This window comes from Misgurnus anguillicaudatus, chromosome 15, assembly GCF_027580225.2.
Source record: "Misgurnus anguillicaudatus chromosome 15, ASM2758022v2, whole genome shotgun sequence".
In the NCBI taxonomy this organism is placed as follows: Eukaryota; Metazoa; Chordata; class Actinopteri; order Cypriniformes; family Cobitidae; genus Misgurnus; species Misgurnus anguillicaudatus.
Genome location: NC_073351.2, coordinates 22,043,729 through 22,056,169, shown reverse-complemented (window position 1 = coordinate 22,056,169; position 12,441 = coordinate 22,043,729). Strand labels below are relative to the sequence as shown.

Sequence of the window (12,441 nt, the reverse complement as noted above, 5' to 3'; positions counted from 1 at the left end):
ACAAATTTTGTCTGAATCAGAATTCAGTACCTTTGAGACTGCTGTTAAAAGTTATGAGTTACAGGATGCAAATAAAGATGGGTTAAGAGAAAGAGTGTTAGCCATACTGAGGGACATTGTTGGACCAAAGGTTGATTGGACTAAGATCACTAGTTGTGTGCAAAGAAAGAATGAAACTGTGAGTGAATACACAGAAAGGTTTTGTCAGTCAGCTGCAGCATACAGTGGGATTGCAAATAATCCTGAAGAAGTATTAAATAATAAGGGACCACTAGTCCGCACATGGTTTGATGGCCTTTCATCTGAATACAGAAATGCTCTGCCCTTCCTAGATCTAACATGGTCTAATGCAACTCTGAGAGGCAATTTGGACAGATTAACCACTTGGGAACGAGATTCTGATGTTAAGACAAATGTCAAAATAGCAGCAGCATTGCTGAAAAACGCTAAGAAAGAAAGTGGGCCAAATAAATGTCTTAGGAGGGAAATCAGATGTCACTACTGCGGGAAGCAAGGGCATTATTTAAAAGAGTGTAGGAGAGGCAAAAAGATACTTGGAGAAATTAACAGTGTTTCTCAGCTCTTACAGAGCCTGCTTACAATACTGAAGCAGCCCCTCCCGTCTACAGCTAATCTGTGGGGCAACTTGCTAAGGGTCTAATCATTAAGGCTGTGAGAGGTTATTATTGTATTAAATTTGACAAGGATGAAATCTGGATGATGTCTACTATGACTGATGTCTCTTTAGAGGATTTTGTTGTTGTTGTTTAATAATTTTTATTTTACAGTTTAAAAGGTGGATGAGTTTATTTAGAATTTAAGATTTTGATAGTTGATAGGGACAGACTAGGACACATGGACCAGTGAGGAGCCCAGGGCAGAACCGAATGCAATAAGCGTCGGGGGCCAAACCCTGTGGTGAAGATTCCCTCATAGGTTTTTCCCCTAATTTAGTTCATCCTCACCTCACCTGGTCCTTAGGTGTCAAACTAAACAGACTAGGGTAAAAAAAAACACTATACGATCAATGACATTTTAATTGAAGGTTATAAAAATCTATACGATCACAATGATGTTAATGCTATACGATCACAAGGAAGTTAAAACTATACGATCACAAGATGTTAAAATTTAAAATGTTTTGAATGGAATACTGCTCTTTTGTGTCTTTATGTTTGTGTTGCAGATACTGGACATGACAGTGACACCCTGGTGTGAATCACCCTGGAAAGCTATCAGTGTGGACAAAAGAGTCATTTCGCGAAGAATTTGGAGAGTCAAAAATCAACATCTGAAACAACTGTTAGCAGCAAAACACAGCGCATCTACACTCAAGGACTGCAGAACTTTCAGTATACAGTTTTGGTTCCAGAAAAAAAAAAACAATATCATGATATTCTGTGCCAATTCACACATGACAAATTTGACTGTAACTTCCAATGTTACAAGACTAGAAGATGGGACATTATGTTAACCAACATACGTCAAAGAATGGACTTAAGAAGTTTTAGAATTAAATTATGTGAGAGTTATTTAGAACTCTCAAAGGGGGAATTGTTGAAATATAATTTGAAGTCATTGTTTTTGTTTTATTAATTATTATCAAATGTATCTGTTCACCTAAATATGAAAGAAACAGCAAGGTAATGGAAGCTATTAGCTGGAATGCATGCCTTTGTTTTCATAGGGCATTTTGACCATTTGTTATCTACTCAAGGGGGGATGATCTTGGATGCGTTTACACAGACCCCTTCCTGCTGTAATGGTTAACTGATCAAAGGGGGATGATCAGGAATGCGTTTACAGCTGTCCTTTCTTGCCTGACTGTAACCTCTCTTTCATGTTTATATTGTAATCTAAAGGCTTTGTTTCAATCTGAAGGGACTGCCCCCTTCGAATGGCTTTAAATGTAATGCATGTATACCTAAAGTCAGACTTGGTTACTGCAGCACCCCGAGCTCTATGCTCTGATTCCAAGAACGCTTTCTGCAATAAAGACTACTGCTCGAGGAAATCCAAGTCTCCTGGTCTTCGCTAAAAAAGTTTCCAACAGTGCACAACCAAAAGTTCGCCATAATAATTATGATTCAGCAATAATTGTTATACAGAATGTACAAAATTTAGGTGATTTAAAAAATTACATCTCCAGACTCACCAAAGCCACCCTGAGATCCAGTCTGAGGCACAAAGTGGGAAGATGGTTCGCTCTGATTGGGTTGGAACCAAATCTGCACATCCTGTAGCGATCTGGGGGCATAACGGAGCGTTACAATTTCATGTCTTTCAAATGAAAACAAATTGCAATCAAATCTGATGACGGCATGCAGAGGCCCTCAATCTGAGATACATACTTTGTATGCACACAGTAGAGCTTAATCTGGATTCCTGATCTGGACTCTGAAGGTCCTTGGCTTCCTTCTGTTAGAACACATTAACACAGTCGTTTATAACAAGCTCAACCACACAACAAGACTAAAAAAAGCATTCGCATAGGCAACACTAGCATTAAATAAAAAAGAAATACAGACCTGCCGTCATGCTTTCGCTTTCCTCATCCGGTGGTAGAACCTCAGTGTGGCGCAGTCGTGTGCGGGTGACATCCTGCACACCAAAGCTTAGCACAGGGTGTGTAAGCAGGAATTCAGAAACGGCGGTAAAGCTGGCATGACCTTTTTCCTGATCCTGCAGAAGTTCCATTACGTACAATACCTACATGTAAACAAATAAGCGCTGTTAATAAATAACCTCAGCTACTCATAATACTGAAAAGACATTCCACATTCAGATATTAACATGGATTCAACCAAAACATTTACCGGTATGTTTAGTCACTGTTCATGAAAGGCTGTTTTGAAACAACTATAAATCCAGTTTCGTAAATCGTAAAAAAAATGTTATTACACTTAAGGTCGCTCCCTCCACTACAAATTAATTTGCCTATTCTGAATCCATAGCTTTTGTTTGCTTGTAGTAAAAGCAGCATTGGCCCCGACTTCAAAAAACCTATTTAGCAGTAAACATTCTGCAGTTGGCAAACCAATTTAGACATTTATTTTTCTACTTCCTGCACTTATTCCTGCCAGTACTTCAGTAAAAGAAATGAAGATTCATATGGACATCTATGTGCTTTCTGGTAGGAGGAAATGATTAAAAAAAAGATTGCTATGGTTCCCTGTCATAAAGTTTTAGTTAAGCAAGTAAATTACCTCATTTACATACTTTCTATGTAAAGCTATTAAAAGGAAGTTGATGAAAGAAATGCAATTCTGTTATGACTAAACAGTCGTCAACAGAAACCAGAAGGACGCCTAAAGCCGTATCTTATATGGATGACTTCTGGAGATTTACAGGTGCTAGATAAAATTTCTTCGCATTGCACGACAACCACCAGCTTAAAGAAGCTATCTTGTGTTTTTCAAAAGAAAATTATACAATTTTGGAGCAACAGAAAAGGAAGTAAATAGTGACAGCAAGCAGTTCATTTGAATTTGAGTTCTGACCTTCCTCTGAACATCACTAAGAATGAGAAGCTCTGCAGATAGGTCCAAACTGGCTTTCAGGCTGGGTAGCACGCTACTGTTGAATGGATCTGGAGAAAATCTGAAACGCACAATTTAGAAGTTCTTCAAGTGTTCATAAACATCTTATTAATGGCGCTTTTCCATTGCATAGTACCCCACGGTTTAGGTCGGGTCAGCTCACCTCACTTTGGCTTGGTTAGCGTTTCCATCGAGTTTAGTAACACTTCGGAGTGGGAGGGATTATAGGCGTGTCGTTACATTTGCGCAGCCCACTGCTGTGACATTCCCATACATTCATTTATTTCTCAGTCTGCCACAAAATTGACCAACAAAATATACGTTTGCACATCGCGTTTATCACTATACCTCTGTCTCACATGACCGTTTCTATACAAACACCTGTGGCGTGAGTTGAAGCGCTCCGCTTAGCCTCTTAAGTTGCATTTAAGCATACGTGCATGTTGCGAATGTGCTGCCACACACTGCAAGTCTGGAAAACACTGGTATTGTGTTCCTGATTCTCAAACTGTGGATGTTTCTCATCGCTAAAAATTAGTTTGGGAACTTACAGCAAAGCACAGATGACAACAGGTTTACTCGAAACAGCGCAAGCTAGCATGAAGATAAAGCTAATCTTTTACATTATAGCGATGCCGCTGGTAGTGACGATTCTTTCAGACCAATCAGTGATCTACTGTATTTTTGGGTCACGTTTTCGTATCAGCTCGGTTCGTTTGGAACCCCAACCAAGGTGGTACTAAAATAAAGTATCGGGTACGACGTACTGCACCCAATGGAAAAGCTCCCAAAAGCAAGCTGACCCGACCCAAACCGCGGAGTACTATGCAATGGAAAAGCGCCATTAGTCTTATTTAGAGATTTAAACCCAAAAGCATTGCTGGTGGTGTTACACTAAGGGTGTTTTCACACATACACTGTTTAGGTCGGCCCGAGTACGGTTCGTTTGGGTCAGTGTGAACACAACAGCCGCACTCTGGTGTGCACTAAACGGCCGCTCCGAGACTGCTCTAAACAGGTGGTCTCGGAATGGCTGTCGGCGAACTCTGGTGCGACCCATCTGTGGTGTGAACGCTGCTCGACCTCGGGCCGAACCAAATGCAGGAACCAAACCTCCACATGTTTGATCCACTGGGATTCCGTCATGACATGAGCCGGGTGTTATATTGTGGGTTAACAACAAACAAGGCAATCTTGGTCCGTTACAGAGATTCACTGTCTCCTAGACGTTTGAGCTGATGATTTTATAAATGCACAGTTGTCCTCCACACACAAAAATAGTGCTGGCTCCATGAGAAGGGCTTTAATAGAACAGTGGCGCAATTTCGCGTTAAAGCAAAGAAACTTCACAAAGACGTGCATCGTTTATCTCCATATCTTGCTAGCGTCGCTCTTCCTGTCAGGCTGGTTGTCGTGGAAACATGGGAGGTGGTCGTGAAATGGTAAGAGCTGTCAGAGACCAATGACAGCGCTGACCGTTGTCACATGGTGTACAGTGCGGCGTTTCGAGTACGGTAAAAACAACATATGCGAACACGGACCGCACTAACTGAAAATTAGTACAATGTATTTTGGTGCGGCACCACGGTGTGACCAACATATGTGAAAACACCCTAACACTGTAACACCATCAAAGCACATTTCTGCTTAAAAGACCAGACCTGATGGTTTGCAAGCAGGTCCATGATACGGTGCACCACATCTTCAGCTCCTGGTTCTGATCGGCTCCAGTGATGAGGAAGCGCCAGAAAGGAACACTTTAACACAACAGAAATAATTTAAGCACAATTGCAAAGACAAGTAAATTCATCATAAAGAATCGTTTTGATTATTAAAATAATCAGTGTGTGACAAAAAACTTTAAATTGGGAATACCCAAGAGTGTCAACAAACCCAATACTTACTCTGCGTCTTGCTTCTTGTGGTTGTCACAGAAGAGCAGGCAGGAAAGAGGACGTCCATTATGTGGCTGCCATTCATGCAGGCATCTGCAAAATGAGTAAGGTTACTTTTAATTTTTTTATAGTACTACAGATTATTCATTTACACAACAGAAAAATTACATGTAATCTGCTCCAAGGCAATCTACTAGCTAGCTGCACACCTTTTGAACAATCAGATATGTCAAAAACATGTACCTGGGTTGGTCCTGTCCCTCAATGTAGATCTGCCAAAACTTGACATAACCATCATGACTAGCAGTAGCCAGGACTGTGCCGTCAGGGGAAAGTGCTCCCTCACTAATGCGCTGCGGAGATTAAATTAAACATCATAACACATATCTCATGGTGATGTGGTTTAAATCCATTTAATCCACGTTCACAATCACTCAACACAGCAATGTATGCAGAGAGGCTATAAAAAGTATTAGCAGGGCTTACTGCCGTGTGTCCTTTGATGGTGATGAAGCCCTCTTTCAGGTCTGTGGCATCCACAGGCCACGAGCTGTTATGGGAACGGAGGATATCAAGATCCCAAACCTCGGCCTGCAGGTAATGAGTGAAAATCCAGTTACCAGAGTGACAATGTGAGAAACAACCTCTAATCTAGGAGCAAATTAAAATGATGATAAAAGATAGTGATAAAAATGTCACATTCTACAGGAAACCTACTCTGTCTTCGTGAAGCAGGGCTAACGTCTGACACGCATCCTCTGGGTTCTCCTCATTGTCTTCTGGGATGAAGGGACACCAGATCAGTCTGCGGTTGGAGTTCAGTGGTGTGTCCTCAGGCCTACGGATGTGAACTATCACTTCATCTCTGAGACGCAATGTTAAAGAGAAACATCAAGGCACACCTGCTCACTTTACAATGCTACATGCGGAAAGGAGATACAGACAGACATTTTGTCATTTAAACCTGGAAAAACTACTTTTGGGATCATGGAGAATCTTAGCAAAGAATAGTTTAATAGAATAAAGATTCTCCCAATTCCGCTGATGGCATTGCCAAAAAAGGATGCTGTATTTTGCCGTTGTGGATCGTGAGCTGCCAAATGAACATGTTTCCAGCCTCATCCACGCAGCCCAACAGGGTGGAGCCCAGGTGGGCGAAGGCAAGGTCTGTGACTGCACCAGTGAAGCCTTTTAGTAGGGAGCGTTCAGCAGAATCCAACCGAAACACACGGATCATGTGGTTGTTTGCACCTGTGAGTAATTAAAGCAATTACAAACTCTGATTGAACTATTTGAATCTGATAATTTTAGTGATCTAAATACAAAGACAATGAAAGCAGCTTTAGGATAAACTTTTGAACCAACCTCTGATGGCATAAGCCAAGTATGCATTGGAGACGGCTATTAAATTGCCATAGTAGTACTTGTGCTCCCAGTCATATTTGGCCACTGTTTGAATTTTCACCTTTAACAGATATACAGAAAAGTTTTAGCATTACAAATGATATAACATTATAATTTGCCTAAATTTCACTCCATTTAAATAATGAATTGTCTTGACTTTTAAATTCCCTGATGATCAATTCTAAACCTCTCCAAGCCTGTAAATCACTATTGTAACATTCCTTGATACTACCAGGTAATGCTTGATTTTGAATTGCAAAAAAGTTTGCATTTCACACACCTTGTTGCTACCACGAGCCTTACTGTCGATGCTAGAGTCACGACTGGACACAATTTCCACGTTGTTTGCTCTGATGGGGACATAGGTGGACCCATCATCTCCTGAAAGGCAACTAGATGACAACAAAAAACCTATTACCTTTTTGATATAAGCATTGCCTTCCAAAACATTAGATGAAACATATAAAGCTGTTGTAAAGGATATGGCTCCTTCGGTACCAAGTCAATATTACTGATGTGTTCAAGACAGTACTCCTGTGGTTATTCGTATTTACAATGTCAGGTGTGTTCAAGTTACTTTCGTTGGTGCAAGTTGGTGGTGTATCATCTTTTAAAGAATTACATGAAAATACTGCAAGGTTTGTACACTCCACTTACAGAAAACAGATAACAAGGAATCTATGTGCATCATGCATGTTTTGCTTTTTTGTTTTTAATTTATGGAGTCACTGTAAACTGTATGGCTCAGTGGTAGAGCATTGCGTTTGCAGCACAGAAGGTCATGGGTTCGAACCCAGGGATAACAAACTGATAAAAATACCTTGTAATGCACTGTAATGGCACTTTTCCATTGCATAGTACCCCACGGTTTGGTTTGGGTCATGTCAGCAGTACGTAGTACCCAATACTTTTTTGTATCACCGCGGACTGGGTTTCAAGCGACCTGGGCTGATACCAAAACATGACGCGAAAACAATGTAGATCGCTGATTGGTCTGAGAGAATCGCCACTACCAGCGTCAACACTATAATGTAAAAGATTAGCTTTACCTGTATGCTAGCTTGCGCTGTCTCGAGTAAACCTGTTGTAATCTGTGCTCTGCTATAAATTTCCATATTCCCTTTTATTGATGAAAACATCCACAGGTTGAAAATCAGGAACACCATAACAGTTTTTTTCCAGACCTGCAGTTTGTGGCAGCACATTCTCTATGTGCACGTCCGCATATATGCTTAAATGCAACTCAAATGAGGCTCAGCAGACTGCTCGACGGGTGTTTGTTATGTGAGACAGGGCAGGGGTAGTGATAAACGCAATGTGCAACCATCTATTTGTGGTGGTCAATTTTAATTTTGTGGTGGCCTGAGAAATAAATGAATGAATGGAAAAGTACAAAAACGCTCTCACTTGTATGATGTCACAGCAGTAGGCAGCGCAAATATATAACGACTCATCTATAATCTCTCCCACTCCGAAGTGTTACTAAACTCGATGGAAAAGCTAACCGAGCCAAAGTGAGGTGAGCTGACCCGACCTGACCGAAACCAAACCGTGGGGTACTATGCAATGGAAAAGCACCATTAGTGGCTTTGGATAAAAGCAAGCATCTGCCAAATGCATACATGTTAAAGGGGACATATCATGAAAATCTGAATTTTTCCATGTTTAAGTGCTATAATTGGGTACCCAGTGCTTCTACAAGCACGTGCAAAAATAGTCCATTGAAATTTGGCTAGTGATGTCAAAAGGGGATCTTATAATCATAATACCGCCCCTTAATCTGCACTATTCAACAACGGCACTAACATTTAGGGCCACTCACACTATCCAAACCAAACCGCGCTCGGGCGCGTTTGACCCCCAAAGCCTGGTTCGTTTGACTAGTGTGAGTGCTCTGTTCCGCGCCCGGGCGCGGATTGGTTAATCGCGCCGCGGCCGGGTTGCAGAGGTGGGCCGAAGCGCGGTTCACTTGGGCTCAGGCGCGGAAGGCTGTGGTGTGAGCGCAATCGCGCCTGAGCGCGATTCAAAAGGTGAAGAAGTCAGTTGCGCGACCACTCACCTTCATCTGCCTCCGTAAAAACCTTTTGATGCGCGCAGCGGGGTTACGTGAATGTCCGCGCTGCGCACGTGACAGATCAACTAAGCAATATGATGATATGTGAGAGGGCTGTCTGTAATCGCGCACCGAACGACTCCGAATAAAAAAACACAGACCTATCATTACGGTGGGTTCCAGTGTTCAGTGAGAGCTTTACTTCCTGCTTTTTTCAAAACAATCGCATCTTAATGACGAAAGCACGCCCGGACTCGGATCGATAAAAGTACAGTGTGAGTGCGTGCACATGGGGGAAGTAGGGAGGGGTGACATTCGCGCTGGGGCATGGTTTGGTTTGGTTTGGATAATGTGAGTGTGCCCTTAGTGCAGAGAGCGAGTAAAAAAATTTTGACGGCACAATTGAGTTCCAATTTAACAAACCACCATCATTGTGATCAGCATTTGCATTTAAAAGGACACACCCCAAAATGGCACATTTTTTTGCGCACCTACAAAGTAGCAATTTTAATATGCTGTAATAATTATATATATGTTTTTTTAGGCTAAACTTCACATACCCCCTCTGGGAACACCAAAGACTTATTTGACATCTTTACAAAAGTCTCATAATATGTCCACTTTAATGTAAATATTATATTAATTACAATGCAACCATATTTTGTACAAACTGCTTATTTGGCTTTAAATAAAAAGTTTTACAACTGTCAACTACAGTGTTGCTTGCTTCTATTGAACATGTTTCTCAAGGACACACCCCCAACTCATCAAGTTTCCCAGTGGTATTTACGACTTTTCATGCACGCTAATTTTGTAAATACAATACATCCAACATGACTTGAATGCACCATATTATACATGTTATTAAATAATATAAACATACATGGTCTGTGTGTCCTGTCCATTGAGATTGTCTGAGTTGTGAGTACTCTGCTCCACCGGCATATGTCCGCTTGCTCCAAGCTCAGCTCCAAGAACTCCATTCAACTCTCCATTGAAAGATGTGTTTCTTTGGCTTTCAACCAAAGAGGACTCTGTGGAATCATATGACCATTAAATCAAGCAAATAAAAAAATGTATCTGAGTTTATATGTTGTGATTTAAATAATGCTGGTGTCAATGCAGACCAAGTATACAGTCGGTCCCAAAGATGTGATACTTTTGAAAATTCATTTTTGAAGTGTAGGTTGTAAAGGTACATCAGCTGTGTACCGTGTATGAAGACATGGGATCCGTCTAAAGAATTAACTTGGAGACCGGGCTTACGTTGTTCAAAAATTATGTCTAGATAGGCAGCTCACTATGTCTACTGTCGTGACGTCTTTTTGCCTAAGCTTTACATAAATTAAACAACTCGTGAATTTTCTCTGCAAACCTTCGAGAAATCTCTGGTAGTTTTCTAGTTAGTCTGGTGGAATGCAAGTTTTGGACTAAACTGCACGCTTTCTGTCTGTCTGTGAAGTGATGTGTTATCAAAGCTGTTGCTAGTGCAAGCAAGGATTTGGTTCAAATACGCCACATCATTTAAAATATCACTTTCCCCATTTATTTAACAACAACATTAAACAAACATGATGTTCCTTACTTAGAAAATCAAAATTTTTGTGCGACAACAGCCATGCGGAATGCGAGTGCGCAACATCATCCCGCCGCGGCCTAGCTGCTCCTTTTCCCGGCAACTTACCGGCCGAATTACCAGGACGATCCAGTTTCAAGATGTCCCTGAGGTGCTGGGTCGCGCCCTCTATATCCATGTTGGAACTGGAAGCCATAAAGTGGGGAAGGGGGATTAAACCTTTGGAAAAGCCAAACTGTCAATAGTTTTAAATTTTGTCTGAGCTTGCCCCGATGAAAAGCTTGCAACCTTTCCTCAACTTCCGTTGAGTGTTGCACTCAATTGATTCCTCCTCCCCTGCTGGCCGAATTCTTCGGTTCCGGAATTAACGACTTAAAATTTAGACGACAGCTCTCAAATGTTGTTTATTAAACGATCATCTATTTTTATTAAGATAATGCATTTTAAAATTAATTTGAAAACATATTTTGTATAAATCAGACAAATTAATAAAAGTCATGCCTTAACATATAACAATAACACCAGATTTCCATACAGCCGTGGCCAAAAGGGTTGAGAATGACACAAACACAAAGTCTGCAGCTTCAGTGTTTTTAGATATTTTTGTCAGATGTTACTATGATATACTTAAGTATAATTGCAAGCAATTGTCAGAGGCTTTTATTGACAATCTAATACAAATTGTCCATATTTGCAGTGTTGGTCCCTTCTTTTTCCAAGACCTCTGCAATTTGCCCTGTCATATGCTGTCAATCAACTTCTGGGTCACATCCTGACTAATTGCAGCCCATAATCAATGCTTGTAGTTTGTCCGAATTTGTGTGATTTTCTGAGAGCAACTTCTCACCAACAGTTTGGAGACAAACAATGTATTTTCCACCATGATGGAGCACCTTGCCATAAGGCAAAAGTAATAACCAGGTGGCTCAGGGAACAAAATATCGAAATTTTGGGTCCATGGCTAGAAAACTCCCCAGATTTAATCCCATTGAGAACTTGTGGTCAATCCTTAAGAAATGGGTGGACAAAAAACACAAATTCCGGCAAACTCCAAGCATTGATTATGCAAAAATGGGCTACCATCAGTCAGGATGTGGCCCAGGTGACTGACAACTTGTTATGGTGAATTGCAGAGGTCTTAAAAAAAGGGTCAATATATATAAATATTGACACTTTGCATAAACTTAATTTAATTTAATTGTTAATTATTTTCACCCTTACGAAACGTTTGTAATTATACCATGGGTCTATTGAATGCTGTATTCTGATTGGTTGAGAAATGTTCCATGGGTATGCGTTATTTTTCGATAACCGCACACCTAACTTGTCAAATGTCTTAAAAATAGTCACCAGAGCAATGTTTATGGTAACCGTGGTATAAGCGGAATAATTGACTCCTTTGAATTATTTGAAAATAATGCACACCCGCAGTCTACCGCCTTGGGTGTGCATTATTTTCTTATAATTCAATGGCCTGTCATCAATTATTGCAATTCCTTACTTTAGTATACCATAGTAACATCTGATAAAAACATTCTCAACACTTTTGGCCACAGCTGTATATTTAGGCAACTAAAGAAGTCTCATTTGAAGTGTTAACGTTGTTTTACTGTTGTTACTGAGGGAAAAATCAAGAAGTCTCTTGCAACCTTAAACCGCAAATGAGAAAGTGGATGTCTGCAGAGTTTGGCAAGCATGTAGAAAGTATTGAACATTTGTATTCGTCCAAAAAAATATAATGCGAGAAGATGCATCATTATATTTATATATTTTTTCAGTTCTGTCTGGTTCTTTCAGTGTAAAGCTACATGCAGATGACTATTTTGTTAAAAATATTGGTATGTTATGTTTAAGTTATGGAACTTGGCACAAAACCAAATGCTTTCATATGTTGTTGTAACTCTAAGAAAGGAACATTACTCCTTTAGTGAAAACATCTCTTTTTTTACACACTAGTATATCTTTAATTTTTAA

General features: G+C 40.4%; 1 protein-coding gene across 2 annotated transcripts in view; it reads right to left on the bottom strand.

The window, feature by feature from the left end:
• The window catches only part of edc4 (enhancer of mRNA decapping 4), a 38,541-nt gene extending 27,738 nt beyond the window's left edge, over positions 1-10,803 (bottom strand). The window contains exons 1-14 of one of the 2 annotated variants that reach the window (XM_055173857.2): positions 10,477-10,803; positions 9,775-9,925; positions 7,119-7,230; positions 6,800-6,899; positions 6,502-6,685; positions 6,152-6,299; positions 5,921-6,025; positions 5,678-5,787; positions 5,444-5,527; positions 5,201-5,296; positions 3,501-3,600; positions 2,529-2,709; positions 2,352-2,418; positions 2,156-2,247 (exon numbers count right to left, since the gene is read on the bottom strand). In XM_055173857.2, coding sequence (XP_055029832.2) covers positions 2,156-2,247; positions 2,352-2,418; positions 2,529-2,709; positions 3,501-3,600; positions 5,201-5,296; positions 5,444-5,527; positions 5,678-5,787; positions 5,921-6,025; positions 6,152-6,299; positions 6,502-6,685; positions 6,800-6,899; positions 7,119-7,230; positions 9,775-9,925; positions 10,477-10,663 — 1,717 coding nt within the window. In that variant the 5' untranslated portion in view covers positions 10,664-10,803. The remainder of the gene's footprint in view (positions 1-2,155; positions 2,248-2,351; positions 2,419-2,528; positions 2,710-3,500; positions 3,601-5,200; positions 5,297-5,443; positions 5,528-5,677; positions 5,788-5,920; positions 6,026-6,151; positions 6,300-6,501; positions 6,686-6,799; positions 6,900-7,118; positions 7,231-9,774; positions 9,926-10,476) is intronic. The other variant, XM_055173859.2, reaches the window with a different exon arrangement.
• Between the last annotated feature and the right edge of the window lie 1,638 nt (positions 10,804-12,441).